At 40.2% G+C, this 15,051-nt stretch overlaps 1 protein-coding gene across 3 annotated transcripts in view; it reads right to left on the bottom strand.

Annotated features, from left to right (window-relative positions):
• Positions 1–15,051, bottom strand: part of SATB2 (SATB homeobox 2) — a 135,967-nt gene that overhangs the window by 96,967 nt on the left and 23,949 nt on the right. For all 3 annotated transcript variants that reach the window (XM_080599932.1, XM_080599931.1, XM_080599933.1), the window contains one exon: positions 14,030–14,206. In XM_080599932.1, the coding sequence (XP_080456058.1) occupies positions 14,030–14,206 (177 nt within the window). The remainder of the gene's footprint in view (positions 1–14,029; positions 14,207–15,051) is intronic.

Below are 15,051 nucleotides of genomic sequence, written 5' to 3'. Positions count from 1 at the left end.
GCATTCGACTTTATTTACACTGCTGTAACTTAAAACACAGTTTATTTTTTGTAAAGAATCCTTTGTAGAAGTACAGCACAAAAAATTATTAACGCTAGCAGCATTGCATGCACTTCTTCCAAAGAAGCACAGCCCCAAATGAATTATCATCCTTGACTCCTCTCAGCTCAAAAAGATATGTTCATGGTGTGCACTTCCCACTTCAGCATCTTTCTACCTTTCCCAACTCCACATTGTCTAAACAGCCAATGCTTTATAGGAAATCTATTGAACAGCCCTGCTATTTTATAACCTTTGCTATGCTATAGCAGCTCCCTTAAGTCCCTTTCAGCCCCAGTTTCCATCAAACCCTCTGATGTTATGCCAGAACATCAGTAACATGCAAAACTGTTTATGCAGTTTCAGGCAAATATCTAATCTGCTGTTTTTGCAAGTTCAAATTGCTGTGCTGCTGATAATAGAATAGTAAGATGTTACTCAGTACTGAGATCCTCTTTTTTCTGGGAAGAACTAGAAAACGTGAATTGTCCTATAATATTCAGCGGTTTGCTGAGCATGACTACGGTCCAGCCACATGCCATAGTGTATATATAGCCTTACAAGTTTATAACATACTGAGGTTTCTGCTTAATTTAAATCTGCTACTGGGTTTTAACATCTAGCTTCTCTCAATTTTCCCCATCTCCACACATCCCCCACCAGCACTCAATGCCAAAGGCTCAAAAGTAATGAAAGGGTCACAGGAGGCCCCAGTCATATTTGAAACTAACACACACCCATGCACAATCACACCATCACATACCTGCACACCCGTAACGTAATGTGCTTCAGACAGCATATCCTAAAGCCACCAATCATTTTCTTGCTCTGTTCCTAGCAAATTAAAATACTTGCATTCTTTTTTATTCCATGCTCTTATGCCAAAGATGAGATCATGCTAACAAGCTTCTGAAAGAATCCTCTAAGATTTTCTTATATTTACAAATTAAATTTTTAAAGAAAAGCTGAAGTTACCCTTATCAAGAACCCCAGAAGTATAGGGAAAAGAATGAAAATGTCAAGAATTAACAATACTAGGTATTATAATCCCACGCAGTGTTAATTTTGTTCCAGAATAGCATGTAGAAGTCTATCCCACCCATCAGATGAGTTACTATATTTCTACCAGCGTTTTGGCACCTCCTTCTGTACAAACGTAGCCCTTTTTCTATAAAGCATGTTATATAAATGGCTTAAATCCAGCAAGTATGGAAATAATGGGGTATTTTGCTTCTAGATTCAAACTCATCGCTCCTTAAATCAGACAGCATCTTTGTCCCCCTAAATACTACATCACACAACTAGCTGTGTATAAAATGACATTCAGTAGGTGTGCGAGTTCAGGGAAACAATAACCAGCATTAGGCAACAAAGAACTATAAGCAACAATTGCAACACAAGACATAACTCAATGGGCCAATGACCCAAGCCAAAATTAGAACCTGTTCCACCTTTTGTCCTGCAAAGCTACAAACTGCATCTCCTAACAGCTACAGAAAAATAACTGCCTGTTCTGTAAAAGACAAATGCTATGTAGATACACAAAGTTATTTTGTCATAAGCCAATTTAATATCTAAAAGTACACGGACCAGGGGCTGCCTATCTACTAGAGGATACACATGCTACAGCTACATTGCTGCAAATGCTGATTTAGCTGCAAGTCTTGTCATATAGCCCATAGGGTGTTTTAATAGTTCTGAACAGTGCAGTTACCAGCAGCTTGTATCCACACCCAGTTCCTGGATACATGGCCAGATAAAATCTAGACAAAATGCTAAGTACTTGAAGGAAAACAAAGTACTGTCTATTAATTGCATGGGAGTTAGCACTGCCATCATGTAATCCTTGCTGAAAACATGATTTTTTTTTTCAAATTTATTGCGATCTGTTAAAAGTCATTCCATTTAAACAGCATTGCACAATTTCCAGACAACTGAATCTGTGAAAAAAGCCTTATGGCTTTGTGTCAGGTCTTTCCACATTATTATGGTGCAAAGGCTACATAAATTTATCTCTTTCTAATTCTGGATTTTTTCAAATATCAAGACAGTGGGTTTTTTTTGTCTGTGGTTTTTTTTTTTTTTTTAATTCTCCATCTGCAGCTAAGATTTCTCCATCTCCTGCACATTTACATGCAAAACCAGAGTTTAGGCATAAGAGATGCACATAAAAAGAGAAGGATTCAGGAGAAGCCGTGAAGATGTCTGATGGCAATTTTGTTGTTTAACAGCCTCTCCTTCAACAAAATCCACGCTGTGACCACTTTGGTACTACAGCTGTACTTGGGCCTCTATCCCAACTTTGCTTCAATAAGGAGACGGAAAACAGTGTGACAGGCGAGTTGCTACACCTCAGTGAGATGGTGCAAGCACTTACCACAGTACCAAAATATCAAACGGCTGCCCATCACAGAGCCCTGACATTGCGATTGCAAACAGCCTGGGAACACTTACTTTCTTGGCAGTCTCTCCTTTTTTTCTTTTTCCTTCCCCACCTTACTGCACAGACAGACAACATATTTATAAAGCACAGAAGTTCCTTAAAAAATTAAATTTTACTACAGAGCTACAGAAAGGTGAGGAAAAAAAAAATCATGTTTTTATGATAATAAAAATATGCCTTAGCCTTGTTATTTAAATCAATTTTGATTATGAGACAAATATTATTTTTTTTAAGTGTAATCCACAGATCACAGATGGAAGATGTCTAATTAAAAAATATTGCATTTAAATATTGCAATATAAAAAATATTGCATTTCTTTCCTACTTCCTTTTATAAAGTCACACACTACCCTTTTGGCCCCCCTCTAAAAAAATAATAAACGCACACATTGGGATTTTGACAATTTGGCACTATCCTTTTAGAATCTGGGAATCACAATCAGCTTAACAGAAGTAGCTTTCTATCAGTAAACTTCATGATAAAAGTATTCCTGGACAAAGAAATAAAGGAATGTCTCTCTTATAGAGTATCAAACTAATCCTGGTGATAAATTTATTAATTCAACCCTTGAAAGGTCAGTAGAATATGATTTTTTTCTGTTATGAGCAAAATACTTACTCGAAATCTAAAGAATTTAATAGGGTTTAATCCAATCTGGCTAAAGAGAAGTTCCGTAACATTCTAACAGCCTTGGCACACACAGTAATAATGTTCAGTACAAAATGGTAAATTCACTATAAAACATTTTAAACTTTTAATGACAGAACAAAATTCCATGGAGAGTACAAAAGACAAATTTTAACAACTGCCAGTTTCTACTAAATTCTGCCATAAGGGTAATACTCAATTCGTAAAGCAATATGCCACTTTTGCTGGCAAATATCCAATTGTGTCAGAAGAATACATCCTGATTGCGTTTTACGGGACGGAGCAGCCAAGGAAAGAGAGACAGTGGGATTCATTCAAGATTCCTACAAAGTTCTCAGGGGTGAAAGAAAACATAACTCTGCAGCATCACAACATCTCTTCGGGCTATGTGGCACCAATGGAACCACTGTAGGACCTGCGTTTCCCTTTTCATTGCAGAAATGCCCACCTCCAGTACACCGTCCTTCACAGCAGTCACATTTCCCGACTATATATCAGACTGTTCATGATTCACCTCCGTGCTCTAGACTGTGGACTGCTATTGATGCAGCAAATCATATTTTTCAGAGATAAAACATTCTTTTTAAATCAACAAGTCCTTCCTCAGAGAACAAAATAAAAGTTCTACCTTTGATCCAAGAAGCAGATTTCATTGTTTCTATGAATGTATATAAAATGCATTTCCTTTTGAACAGATTTATCCCATTCAGCATGCGGTTTTATTTTATGGGTGGGGCTGGTTTTTGTTGATTTGGGTTTCTTTGTTTCATGGCAATTAGTTGTAAAACACCTTAAGATGCATTGCTAGAATGACTGCTCTACTAAGAGCACTTTGTATCTTATTGTAAAATATTCAGACACTCAACACAAACAAATGGCGTCTGTAATAAAAATAGTGCCATATATCTTCATTTGTACTAGAACAAATCAGTTTTATTTGTTCATTCTGCATTTTAGTGTCATAGGTCTCTTAGAAAAGATAATTTATAATTCCTTCTGCAATTAGATATGAAATTAAGTCATCTTACTCTGCAGAAGAATTTATAATAAAGAGACCAGGTTCAACTAGTTCCACTGAAAATATTTAGATAGTGTCAAAAAAGACAGCATAAAAATCTTTACTGTTTTAACAAATTAACACTTGCCTTTTGGGTAAAGTACTGTACATGCTGTTAATCTTTTAATTAGGTTCTCAATTTCACATACGCATTTATGATAGGGGTTTTTTTAGTGATCGAAAAATGCAAATGCATGGTGTTGCTATGCTCTTTTAGCAGACATCTCAGAAAAAAAATAACTAGCATGTGTAGCCCTCTATTTAAAAGCTTGACAATAAAATATTAATAAATCTTTGAGAATATTACCAATGAAATGGCATTCCATGTTCTTTTAAGCAAATACAGCTTACAGATACAGAAAAAGACTTGTTCTCCACACTCAAGCCACATAAAAAGAAAGTTTTATGTTCGTAATGCGTGCAGTTTTTAAACCTATCATCAGCATTTAAAAATATGTAATAGATGCTATCTATATAAGTGGATACATAAATAGTGACGTTTGAAACATATTCTATGGAAGCATTTCATAAAATGCCAATTTTCTCACGCTGAGTGCTGTACAATTCTGCCTAAACATCTCCTTCCAGGATCTTGAAAAGATTTGGTATTATCTATAGCTCATTAGTTGATATGTTTCTTTCCTCAAGCATTTGGTCCATCCTCAGTTTCAATGCAAAATAAACACCTTTTCCCTCACAGCCTATTTCATAGATTCTCTAGCTGGTGCTGAAAAAAACTACTCAGAAAGGCAGAAAAATTGCCATCAGTTAACGATCCCTATGCCAAGGGACATTTTTAGCATGGAGCTGTCACTACGAAAGCAGGAACTATCTACTAGCTATCCCACATAATGATTTTTGTTAGAAAAAGGAAAAAGGCCAAAATGTGGCTAAGCAGCAAATATATTATAAAAACAAAGTATGAAAGCAATTTAGCTAAGAATCCTGACTGGCACACATTCTCTTTCTAGCTTGCTTGTTTGAATTTAACTCTTTATTGTAACTGTGGAACCAGCCAGGTGAAGTTGAAGATGCTCCATGTACACAATTAAGGAGTGAACACATTAAAATACAGACCCCAGACCCCAGGATTACTATTGCTTCATTCTTTAATTGACAGATATTTCATCCTAGAAAACTTATTTTCTATTGGAATGAAGTTGGAAGTAAATTTACCCACAGATATCCAGTGAAAAATATCTTAAGCTCATCTAATTCAATTTGACGCAATGCTTTTTTTTTTTAAATCACACCTGTATAAACCTTTTTTTTTTTTTTTCCCTGGATAAACCAAAGGTATTTACTGACTGAAAGAAAGACAGAGCATGAGTGATCCTCCATAAGCCCTGCATTAGCAGGGAAATGGAGAGAGACCCACCCTGAGCAGCCAAGTAGCTCAGTGGGCAGGAGGAGGGCATAAACACCAGCTTCTTTCATCCACAGCTTGCATTTTAGCCTTAATGTTACTTTCTGAATGGGTTTCTAGGCTAACTGGCAAAAGGAGGTCACCAACAAAATTGTCTTTTGTTTATCCTTTTTCATTCTGTATATTTAGCTGGATCCCTTCTGCTACGCTCATATGTGGTGGTGAGCAACACTCAAAATTGACCCCTTGCTGTCAATGCCAGAAGGATCTTTTCTAAAGAGACGATCAGAAACACAGAGCAAGTTCATGCTTAGCTTGTGGATGTAGTTGAAGGGGACTGAGAAGTACCGCTTTGGTACACCATGAGCTTGAAAGGGACCCCACAGCCAGCAAATTTGCTCCCCACATGCTCAAACCAATTTTTCACATGCGCAGGGAGATCCAGACCAGAGCACTCTCATGACAAAGGGACCTGGGGCAGAGCAGCCAGCAGAAAGAGCTGTCCTTTATCCAGAGCAGCACACCCCTTACAAACACTGCACAGGGGAACCTCTGAGGTCCTAATAGTTGGGATGTACTTCCCGAAAAGTAGAAATCAATGTGGTGGATGAGCCCTGCCTTTGCTAGGGTCAAGGACACAAGCAGCTGGAGTTGGGCCCAGCTTTGTGCCCCGTGGGCAGCTGTGGCAAAAAAGCATACTCTCATGCTATGGGGTTAAAATGCTGCTGCCCTTCTCTAGAGCAAGGACTGGAAAACATCTCAGCAGAAAAGAATATCTAAAAAGAAAAATCAAATTGAAAAAAAAGCTACCCTAACTTGTGTGCAGCCTCACTAGGCTCTGCTCTCTTCATATGCTACTGAACGTTTAAAATATATTTAGCTTGTCAGCTACCAGGCTGCTAAATGCACTTCATTTTCCTTCTCTTGACAGGGAAAGACCAAGTCTAACCTAATTTACTCCCATTTCTAAACGTAACTCTGCTTCCTTATCAGATTCATGCAAGAAAGACAATTTTTTTGTTGTTTTCAATTAAAATTAATAAACACCATTTCCCAATTTTCCTCAAAAATACCAGTGGTTCATGGGTTTGTGGGCTTAGCTGAGAGGTTGGGAAGGGGGCCAAGAAAAATCAGAATTTTTGGTCTAAGTTTTTAATCAAGCACATGCAGGCTTTTCAATGTGAGCTTGATTTTTATTTCAACCCAAATTATTATAAGGGTTTCCGTGACAGGAAAAAAAAAAAAAAAAGAATTAAAAAAAGGAAGCCTATGGCTCAATATCCCCAGCATTTCTTCACTGGCTTGTAAAACTACCAGAACGCAGGAAAATATGTCCTTGAAGAGCATGATGCTTGAAGAAACTCCTGTCCTGCCCGGTTACCTTTTTGCATACAGCCTGCAGCACACAGCGAATGGGAAGCACTATAGACTACAGCACTCATAAAACAGAAGAACAGATTTACTGTTACGGCCATAGCGATATTTCTCAGAAACAAAGAGAGAGAGAGGAACAAAATGCTTAATGATACTTATCTGTAACACAGTCTGAGGCTTATCAGTTATGAGCATGGAGCAACCAAATGACACACACTCGGCTGCCACAAGCTTGTCAGAGCCCGAAGCTGTCACCAAGGCACGCTGCGTTTCAAAGAGTGGGCCTAGCTCTCCCCTCGCAGACACGAGAAGTCTCGGGCAGTCAGGAAAAGAAAGAAGACGGGGTGTTTTCCTGCGACAGCCCAAGCCTGCTCTGTCCCCTCCACTCTCTTCTTCTCATCCCTGTCTCCTCCTGATTACGAGCCGTGTTTTGCTCAGTCACAAACCGCAAATGAGACAGAAAGCAGCCGTCAGAAGTCCTGAGCTGTTCAGGGCTACGTTTGGTTACTCTCCTTTAAGCTGTTCAAACACCAATAAATTACTCATTTACTTATACTACCCAGATGTTTGCCATCTAGAAAAGTAGATTATTATTTGTAGAAGGTTTTGTTCCATCACAAGAATCCTGTAAATAATATATTGGGATCAGAAAGCCAATACCGCCTGGCAACTTTTACACACATCAGCACCGGGCGGGTGGCGGGGAAGAAAAGGAAAGAGACACACTTCTCCACCACTACTTGAAAGTTAAGAACTTTCATCATGAGCTTATCAAAGAGTGAAGTATTCACTGTAGTTCACACTGTTGCGATAATGAAGTTACTTAAAATAGCACTATGGATGGGGAACAAGGGTGACAAGCTGGAAGGTGAGCTATTACTGGATTTTGAACTTATGTTTTCATATATATATGTGTGTGTGTTATTTTATATATGTATATTATATATGTATTCATATTGTAGATATAAGTTACAAATATAATACCTATTTCTTTATATATATAAGAGTAAAACATGAAATGTACTCAGTTTGTTATATATTTGAATACGACATCCTAACATTTCTATGTAGGTCAACTTTTCCACAAAAAATTCACCTTAGTTTTAGTAAACCCTAAATATATATGCAGCCTCAACCTCTTTTTCTTCTTTAATATATTACTTAAGATTTCTTAAGAGTTCCAAGCAACATTTAGAGAGAACTCTTGGGCTGTAACTGATATGGCACGAGATGCTGAACCTTTAACAAGTGTCTTTCAAACCCTGTGTCCATTACACACTGAAACACCTATCGAAAAACAAAGCAAGAAGAGGTTTTCAGCATTCTCATTAAATTCTGACTTTCTCTCCAGGTTTCTGTAATTGAGTTTCACTCGTATTTGTCATCAAGTTTTGTAGGGTAGACAAAACAGTGATTTGCTGGTAAATACCTCTATACAGGGAGGGAAATAAATATTTGAGCAGTACTCAGCCCACTTTCTTTAAACATCAGGGAGAAAGACAAAGAATACAACTCTAGCAATGTACAATTCAAGGAGCTGCTTTTACAGGGAGCGCTTTGATATGGATGGCTGAGTATCGCTGTAAGAAATCCAGTCTGCTTAGCAATCCCAGACAAAGTTGTCATTAAATTTAATGTCTGAGTTTACTGCAAGACGTACATTAGAATTGTACCCCCCATGCTTACTACTCTTAAATGATTTGATTTGGGCCTTTCACAATTTCACCAGCAAAGCTGGAAAAGAGAAAGAAGAGCTTACCCATAAGTGTCCCAAATAGAAGCAAGGTCAGCAAAAGGGAATTACTAAATGTAAGGAGCTGTTAATTAAAGATGGAGTAAGACTGTTCCGGTGAAAAGAGCTCTGAAGTGAGCTGGGTTGTTTTCATCGGTTTAGAAGGGTGATCATATTCTGCAGCAAAAGAGTCTGAGTGGAGAGAAATACATCAAGTCTACATGACTGACAGCTGTTAGGTGAGACCAGTATGCTATCTCTATACAAATGAAAAACAAAAAGTTGCAGTAAACAGTGATAGAGCTAGGAAATGACCCAACATTTAGTTTGTTGATCATCACATTCCCTTGTTATTTAAGTCACCATGTCATCAGTGTCTCTTCTACTAATTAAAGCCAGTATAATATTGACTAGAAGGTATTTGGTCCCATGGACAGGGAGCCATGGCTGAGACATACAAATGGCACTGGACACTTGGCTAAGGAGTCAGAAGACCCTGAATAATAGCATCCTTGTAATTTATTGCACATTATTTACAGGGAGAAACCTGACCCCAGGTTTCCTCTCATTTCTCTCTCACTGCAGTGCACTGCAAGGAGTGCTCATGTTCATGTTCCAGAGCAGAGCATGCTGCAGAAGCAGCACCAAACTCTTCTAGCCAAGTCTGTTTTAAAACTTCCCATAGCTGCAAGCAACAACAAAGCCTCAGAGGTGAGGCAGCAGGAGAAGGTTAGTTGGTCCTAAGACACAACTCTGGGGGGCACAACATCAGGGCTGAGGTACCCCATCAGCTGCTCTGGCCAGGCACTGCCCAGCATCAACCGAATTCTACTCTTTCCTACTTGGCTGTGCAGGGCTGATAGGGCTGATGCTGCCTGACCTCAGCTCGCCAAGTCATGACCCCCACATAGCATCACCCTCCTATGTGTCCAGCTACTGCCACTGTGCATGGCTCTGTACAGCCCCCACGCTTCTCCCTTTTCAGGCAGTGTGCAGCACTAGAAGAAAGGGGGCAGCGTGAAGAGAGGCCTCTGAGGCATTAACGCAAGGCATTGCCTCTTGCAGCAGCTCTGCTCATGGTGGTGTATTGCTTAAGAAGCAGGGGCTGGCAACCTCTGCGGTGACAAAGATGGGAAAGATCTAATATTTCTCTTTGTTAACTCCCCTCAGCTGTTTTCTCACCCGTCCTTCTGCTCCACTTGGCATCCCAGCACTGTTTCACTTTTTTGTACACCCTTCTCCTCGTGGTAGCCTCTCTTCTCTGCCCCTGCTCAGCCAAGTCCTTGTCTAAGTGCTTAGCTCCTGAGAAGTAGATCCCAGCCAGCAACACCATACAGCAGCGACATTCGAGGTGTGCATCCCAGGCAACTATCTCAGCAATGCCCAGCTAAAGCTACCCGCAAACACACAAGCCCACAAACAGCAATCAGGGCAGGCACTCCCCACTGCCCTGTCCAGCAGAAGCACCTTGGAGAAGGCAAAGCCTGTTTTGATGACCCATTCACCTTTGTGAGGCTTTGTAGAAAACGTACACCAGTTCTGTGCATGCTTACAACAGCTAGCAAGGAACCAAAAAAATAATATATACATATATATATATACACATATATCCACAAGAAATCCCACTATTTTCTTTTTCATATGGATTCTAAGAAATTGATAGAATTTTCCAAACATGTCAGACTAGCACTGCTCTTCCTCCACCCCACAGCAGGGAGGGAGTCAGCTTTCAAAGTAGGTCCCAAAGCGGCAGGACTGCACACAAAGTACTCCAGTTGCAGGTACTTTCATATTACTTTGGTTACAGTACTCGGTCCCTACCATTTGTCCCCTCTTGCACAGCCCATTTAGAGTACCCTGCCCACAAAAAAATAACAAAAAAAAAAGGCATGTAAATTGTATTAAATTACACACGAAACAGGTGCAAGGTGCCCTTTTAAAGCATGACTATTTTCCTCTCCGTAAGGCACATGTAGCTGGTTCCCTAGTGTCAGGTGTAGACTCAAGTGATGGAAGAAAAATACATAAATGTTTATTAAACCTTTGTTGCCATTCACTCCACCAACTTTCACACCCCAATGCCAAGCTGTTAACGAATTCCCATTCTGTTACAGAAGACTTTTCACAGCTCCTGTCAGAAAAGGGAAGTTTCACGAGGGCAGTGCTCGCTGGAAAAGTCTCTGCACTTGCCACCATCAACAAAAAATGTTTGCAACCAGCTGTTTGTGTAACAAATGTGTCCTGCCCAAATTGTATGGGAATAAAGAGCTTCTTCCACCAAGGCATGAGGCCACCTTCACATACATCTCCCACTACATATTTGTCCCAAGACTCCCCCAGTTTACCTAATGACCAGAACAGGCAATTAGCCATGATAAGCCAAGTGACCGTGAGCCAGTAGGTGACCCAAACCAGGTGCCAGCTGTGTATGCAGGGTGCAGGTTGAATGCCCAGCCATGGCAGCACCTCCCTGTGGAGCTCCATAGCTTTAGGCTGCTGTACAGGCAGGCAGCCCCACAGCAGAACCCCTGGGGCACAAGCCCCCCCGCCCCCCGTGCTACATTTTCTTTCTGGCACCCAGACTCTGCTGTACGGCTGGTGAGTGTGAGATGGGACCCTATACACAAGTCACACACCGCTTGCTTGAAACTTGGCAGGTCTGTGCAAGTGCCATGGTGAACTGCAGCAAAGGTGATGTGAAATTGCACAGCAGTTCTCTCGCTGCCACAATTCTGTTTTCCCCCTACAAGTAGCTCTTATCTGACACTGGAGACCCTGTTCTAAAGGGAGCATGCAAACTCAAGAATTTTCCCATGAGATGAAGTGAACACTGGTACTCCTCTCTGACAGTCAGCCAAAGCAAGAGGAAGGAAAAAATTACACATTTTTCTAACTCAAAAGGTGGTAACTATTACACACTACATTACTGCTTAAACAACCTTTACAGAACCAAAAGGTTTGACATGCTTACATTTACTTTGTCCTTAGAGGACACGAGGACACCTACTCATGCCAATACTCTGCACAGTGTGCTGCTCAAAGTTTTACCATTTTGAGAAATGCACCTGAGGATCTTCAGCTTCTCATGCAGATCCTGTAATTCAGCTGATCATAAAGCATAGAGAAGAACTAAGTGGCTGTTTATCAATGTATATTGCCAAATGAAATCAATCCCAAGCACTAGAACAGAAACAGACTCTTCCTATAACCAGAATGAACAGAGCAAATAGCTTTATATTTTTCCCCCTTTTTAATATCAGAAAATTGTGTTCCCAAATAAATCCTTTTATTAACGATTTGGCAGCATGCTTCAGTCAACACTGGTTGACAGATTATAGCCCAATATTCTATAAATTTTCACATGAAACTAAACAATCTTAGAGACCTATTAGCACTCTGTCTCTGCCTGAACCTCATCTCAGCCTGCAGACAGCTAGCACAAGAATAAGCTATTACAGAACATGCTGCACACTTCAGCTTCGGATGTTATAACCAGCATGCCCTACAGTATTTGCCCAGGATGTACAGTAGATTTTGGAGAACTAGTCCTTCAGTGTGAATGCAAATAAGCTGACCAAGTAAGAGATTTGGTAGCTGACAGACCTCTGAGGTATTTTCTGTCCTTTCTAAATATTATACCATTTGATGTTTTCTAGTGGAAGGTAATTGTTTCCTTAAAGACAAAAATGGCATTGTCTTTTAGACTAATTGCTTCAATTAGAGATTCAACTTTTATTTTCTAGATGAGTTATTTGAGCAACACACCAAGTGACAGATTAGTATCTGAGCCTGATGACTGTCAAAGCCTCTGGTTTAAAAACGCAGCGGCCGTTTCCTCCCTGCGCAGTGACTAATTCCCTCTGTGAGTCAATCTGTCTCTACTCCTTGGTATTCTCACAACAGAGAGATGCTGCAAAAGCAAGGTTCCCCAAGTGAGATGCTCAGCCAGTGTGGATCACTGCACTGAGTGGCATGCCTTCCTGGAGCAGGTTTCTTCCAAAGACTCCCCTTTGTAAATGCCAAGATACAAATCTTGGCCACCAAATGCAGAGTGTTCCACATGTTAGCTCACAACATGATGAGCAACTGTGTTAACTGAGATGGATAGTGCTGTCAAAGAGGAAGCTGGCTCACCAGGATGGAAACAGTGGGAAACGCTGACCTTTTACATTCAAAAAAAAAAAAAATTGTCCCTAAAGTGACATGAAATGCTTCCTATTAAAAATGAACCTACCTTCTCATATAGCGTTTAAAACCGTATTGTGCAAATTAGCACGTTGGAGCTGTGCATGAGCTCTGCCTGTAAGCAGATCCTGAGCCTCTCTCACAGAGCAGAAAGGCTGACAGAGGAAATGAATCATTATCACCCTGCTTGGAAAGAAGTTTGTACAAGGAGCGCTGTGCTATTAACCACTGCCTGGAACTCCTGGATTCGACACAACCACTGCTCCCTCTGTTCGCACAAATTCCTAGCTATACAAAATGACTAAAATCAACAGTGAAAATCCTTATCCCCAGGCAAAGCTACTATTAAACTACTCTAAACACACACAGGTTCTATTGATGACATGAAGATGAAACTGAAAGTTACAGGCTTCTCATCAAAAAGAAAAAGCAATTAAATAATCTGCTTAGGGTACAGAAGTCTCTTGAAATGCAATGTTCGTTTTGGAAAGATTTCTCCTACCCCACCACATCCTACCTGTTTCCCTCAAGATTAGGGTTTTAGGTTCGTTTTTTCCATGCTGATATTTTCAGTATAAAGAGGAAAGCTTTGTTTATTTTAAGATTTCACCACTTCTGGAGAATCTTCTCTAAATGAAAGGGACTGTAGGGCTTTGCAAAGGACTTTGCAGCAGTATAGTAGGTAAGTAGAAATAGAGAAATGAGTCTGCACATTTAACACTACAGCTATTGGCCATAAATACACCACTATATATAACACCATTATATACATTATACCATTTAAAAAAATGAAAGATTATAATACACTTTAAAAAGTGGCCCTGATACAAAGAGAAATACCAGATGCCACCTAGCTGTACACCTAGAGGGTCTACCCAGCTCTTCTGTGCTGACTTCCTCGAAGTATCAATCTGGCTCGAGATACAGAACAAATGTGTCATAAATATGCTGACTGATCATTATCACCATATTTCATACTTCAGCAAGATCCAGCTAATGCTTTCTAGGCAGGCTAACAAGGTAGGGGTTGTTGTACACCCAGTTTAAGATTAAGCAACTAGTACGATTTAATAAAAAAATTTCAAGATTTGCCACCAATTTTCTTGTTTTCTCTTTGCATTGAACAACCTCAGGTGCTCTCTTCTGCCAGTACAGAGAAGGGGGAAAAGAACTTTATTGAATACCTTGTGCCTGAGCTGCAGAGCTGTGGGAATACCCCAGAGCCAGGAGCGCTGTCTCCACCAGCTGGCTAAAGAGCACATCTTTGCGAACCAGAACGAACTCAGCATGCTCTTCTCGATTATCGTATTCAAGAGAGGTGTCTGACTGCTCCACCACACAAAAGACTGGAATCATCAAACCTAGATGGAAAAAAAGAAGTTATTAAGAGAGGAACAAGAAATGTGTCATACATCTCTGATTAAAGCTTTAAATTAAAACACCTCCTAGAAGGCTCATCTTAAGTGGATATCTGCCTTTCTTCCCCGTGGGATAGCTTTTGTTTTCTTTCCAAGGGAAATACTGAAGTCTCAGCACTTAACTCATTTAAAAACCACACTAAAAGCTCCAGAGAATACAATTCAGGAACAGAATCACAGCCAGTATGAGGACAAACAAGATTTCCTAATAAGACCTTTTCAACATTGCAGTTTTCTAGAGTTCCATCAATGTCTTATTCTTGCAGGTCAGGGCTTCTCCACACTCAGCCATATGAAAACCTGACACACAAACACTTCTCTCCTGCTTCTCCATGACACAGTGAATGTCATGTGGATATCAACAGAGGTTAGTACCATATGCACTTCTAGGATGGGTTAGTTTATTCACACTTTTCCAGACCATGACCACCCATTTCATTGTGCAAAGAAAACACCTTTGCATAGATTTTTGCTGAAAAGGATAATGTTCTGGTGTTGGTAGCCGTTGGCCTGGCAGACCCAAAGAGGCCAGTGGCTGTTCTCCCACTGCATGTACAAAGAGGCTGAGAACAGCTCTCTTAGAAAGAGGATCAAGGACGAGGAGGAACCACAGAAATGGTAAACTCAAGGGGTGGTCTGGATTCAGTTTTGTTCTGTTTTATTGTAAACTTACTTTTGTGGTTACGGGATCAAGGCATCTATGGCTATAAATTGTGGGGCATGAACTTAAAGGGATCCAGTACTACAGACAGTACAGAAACAAGCCAATCTGCAGGAGATGGCCTTAC

Source organism: Anser brachyrhynchus, assembly GCF_964034855.1.
Source record: "Anser brachyrhynchus genome assembly, chromosome: 7".
In the NCBI taxonomy this organism is placed as follows: domain Eukaryota; kingdom Metazoa; phylum Chordata; class Aves; order Anseriformes; family Anatidae; genus Anser; species Anser brachyrhynchus.
This window is presented reverse-complemented; position numbering and strand designations above follow the sequence as displayed.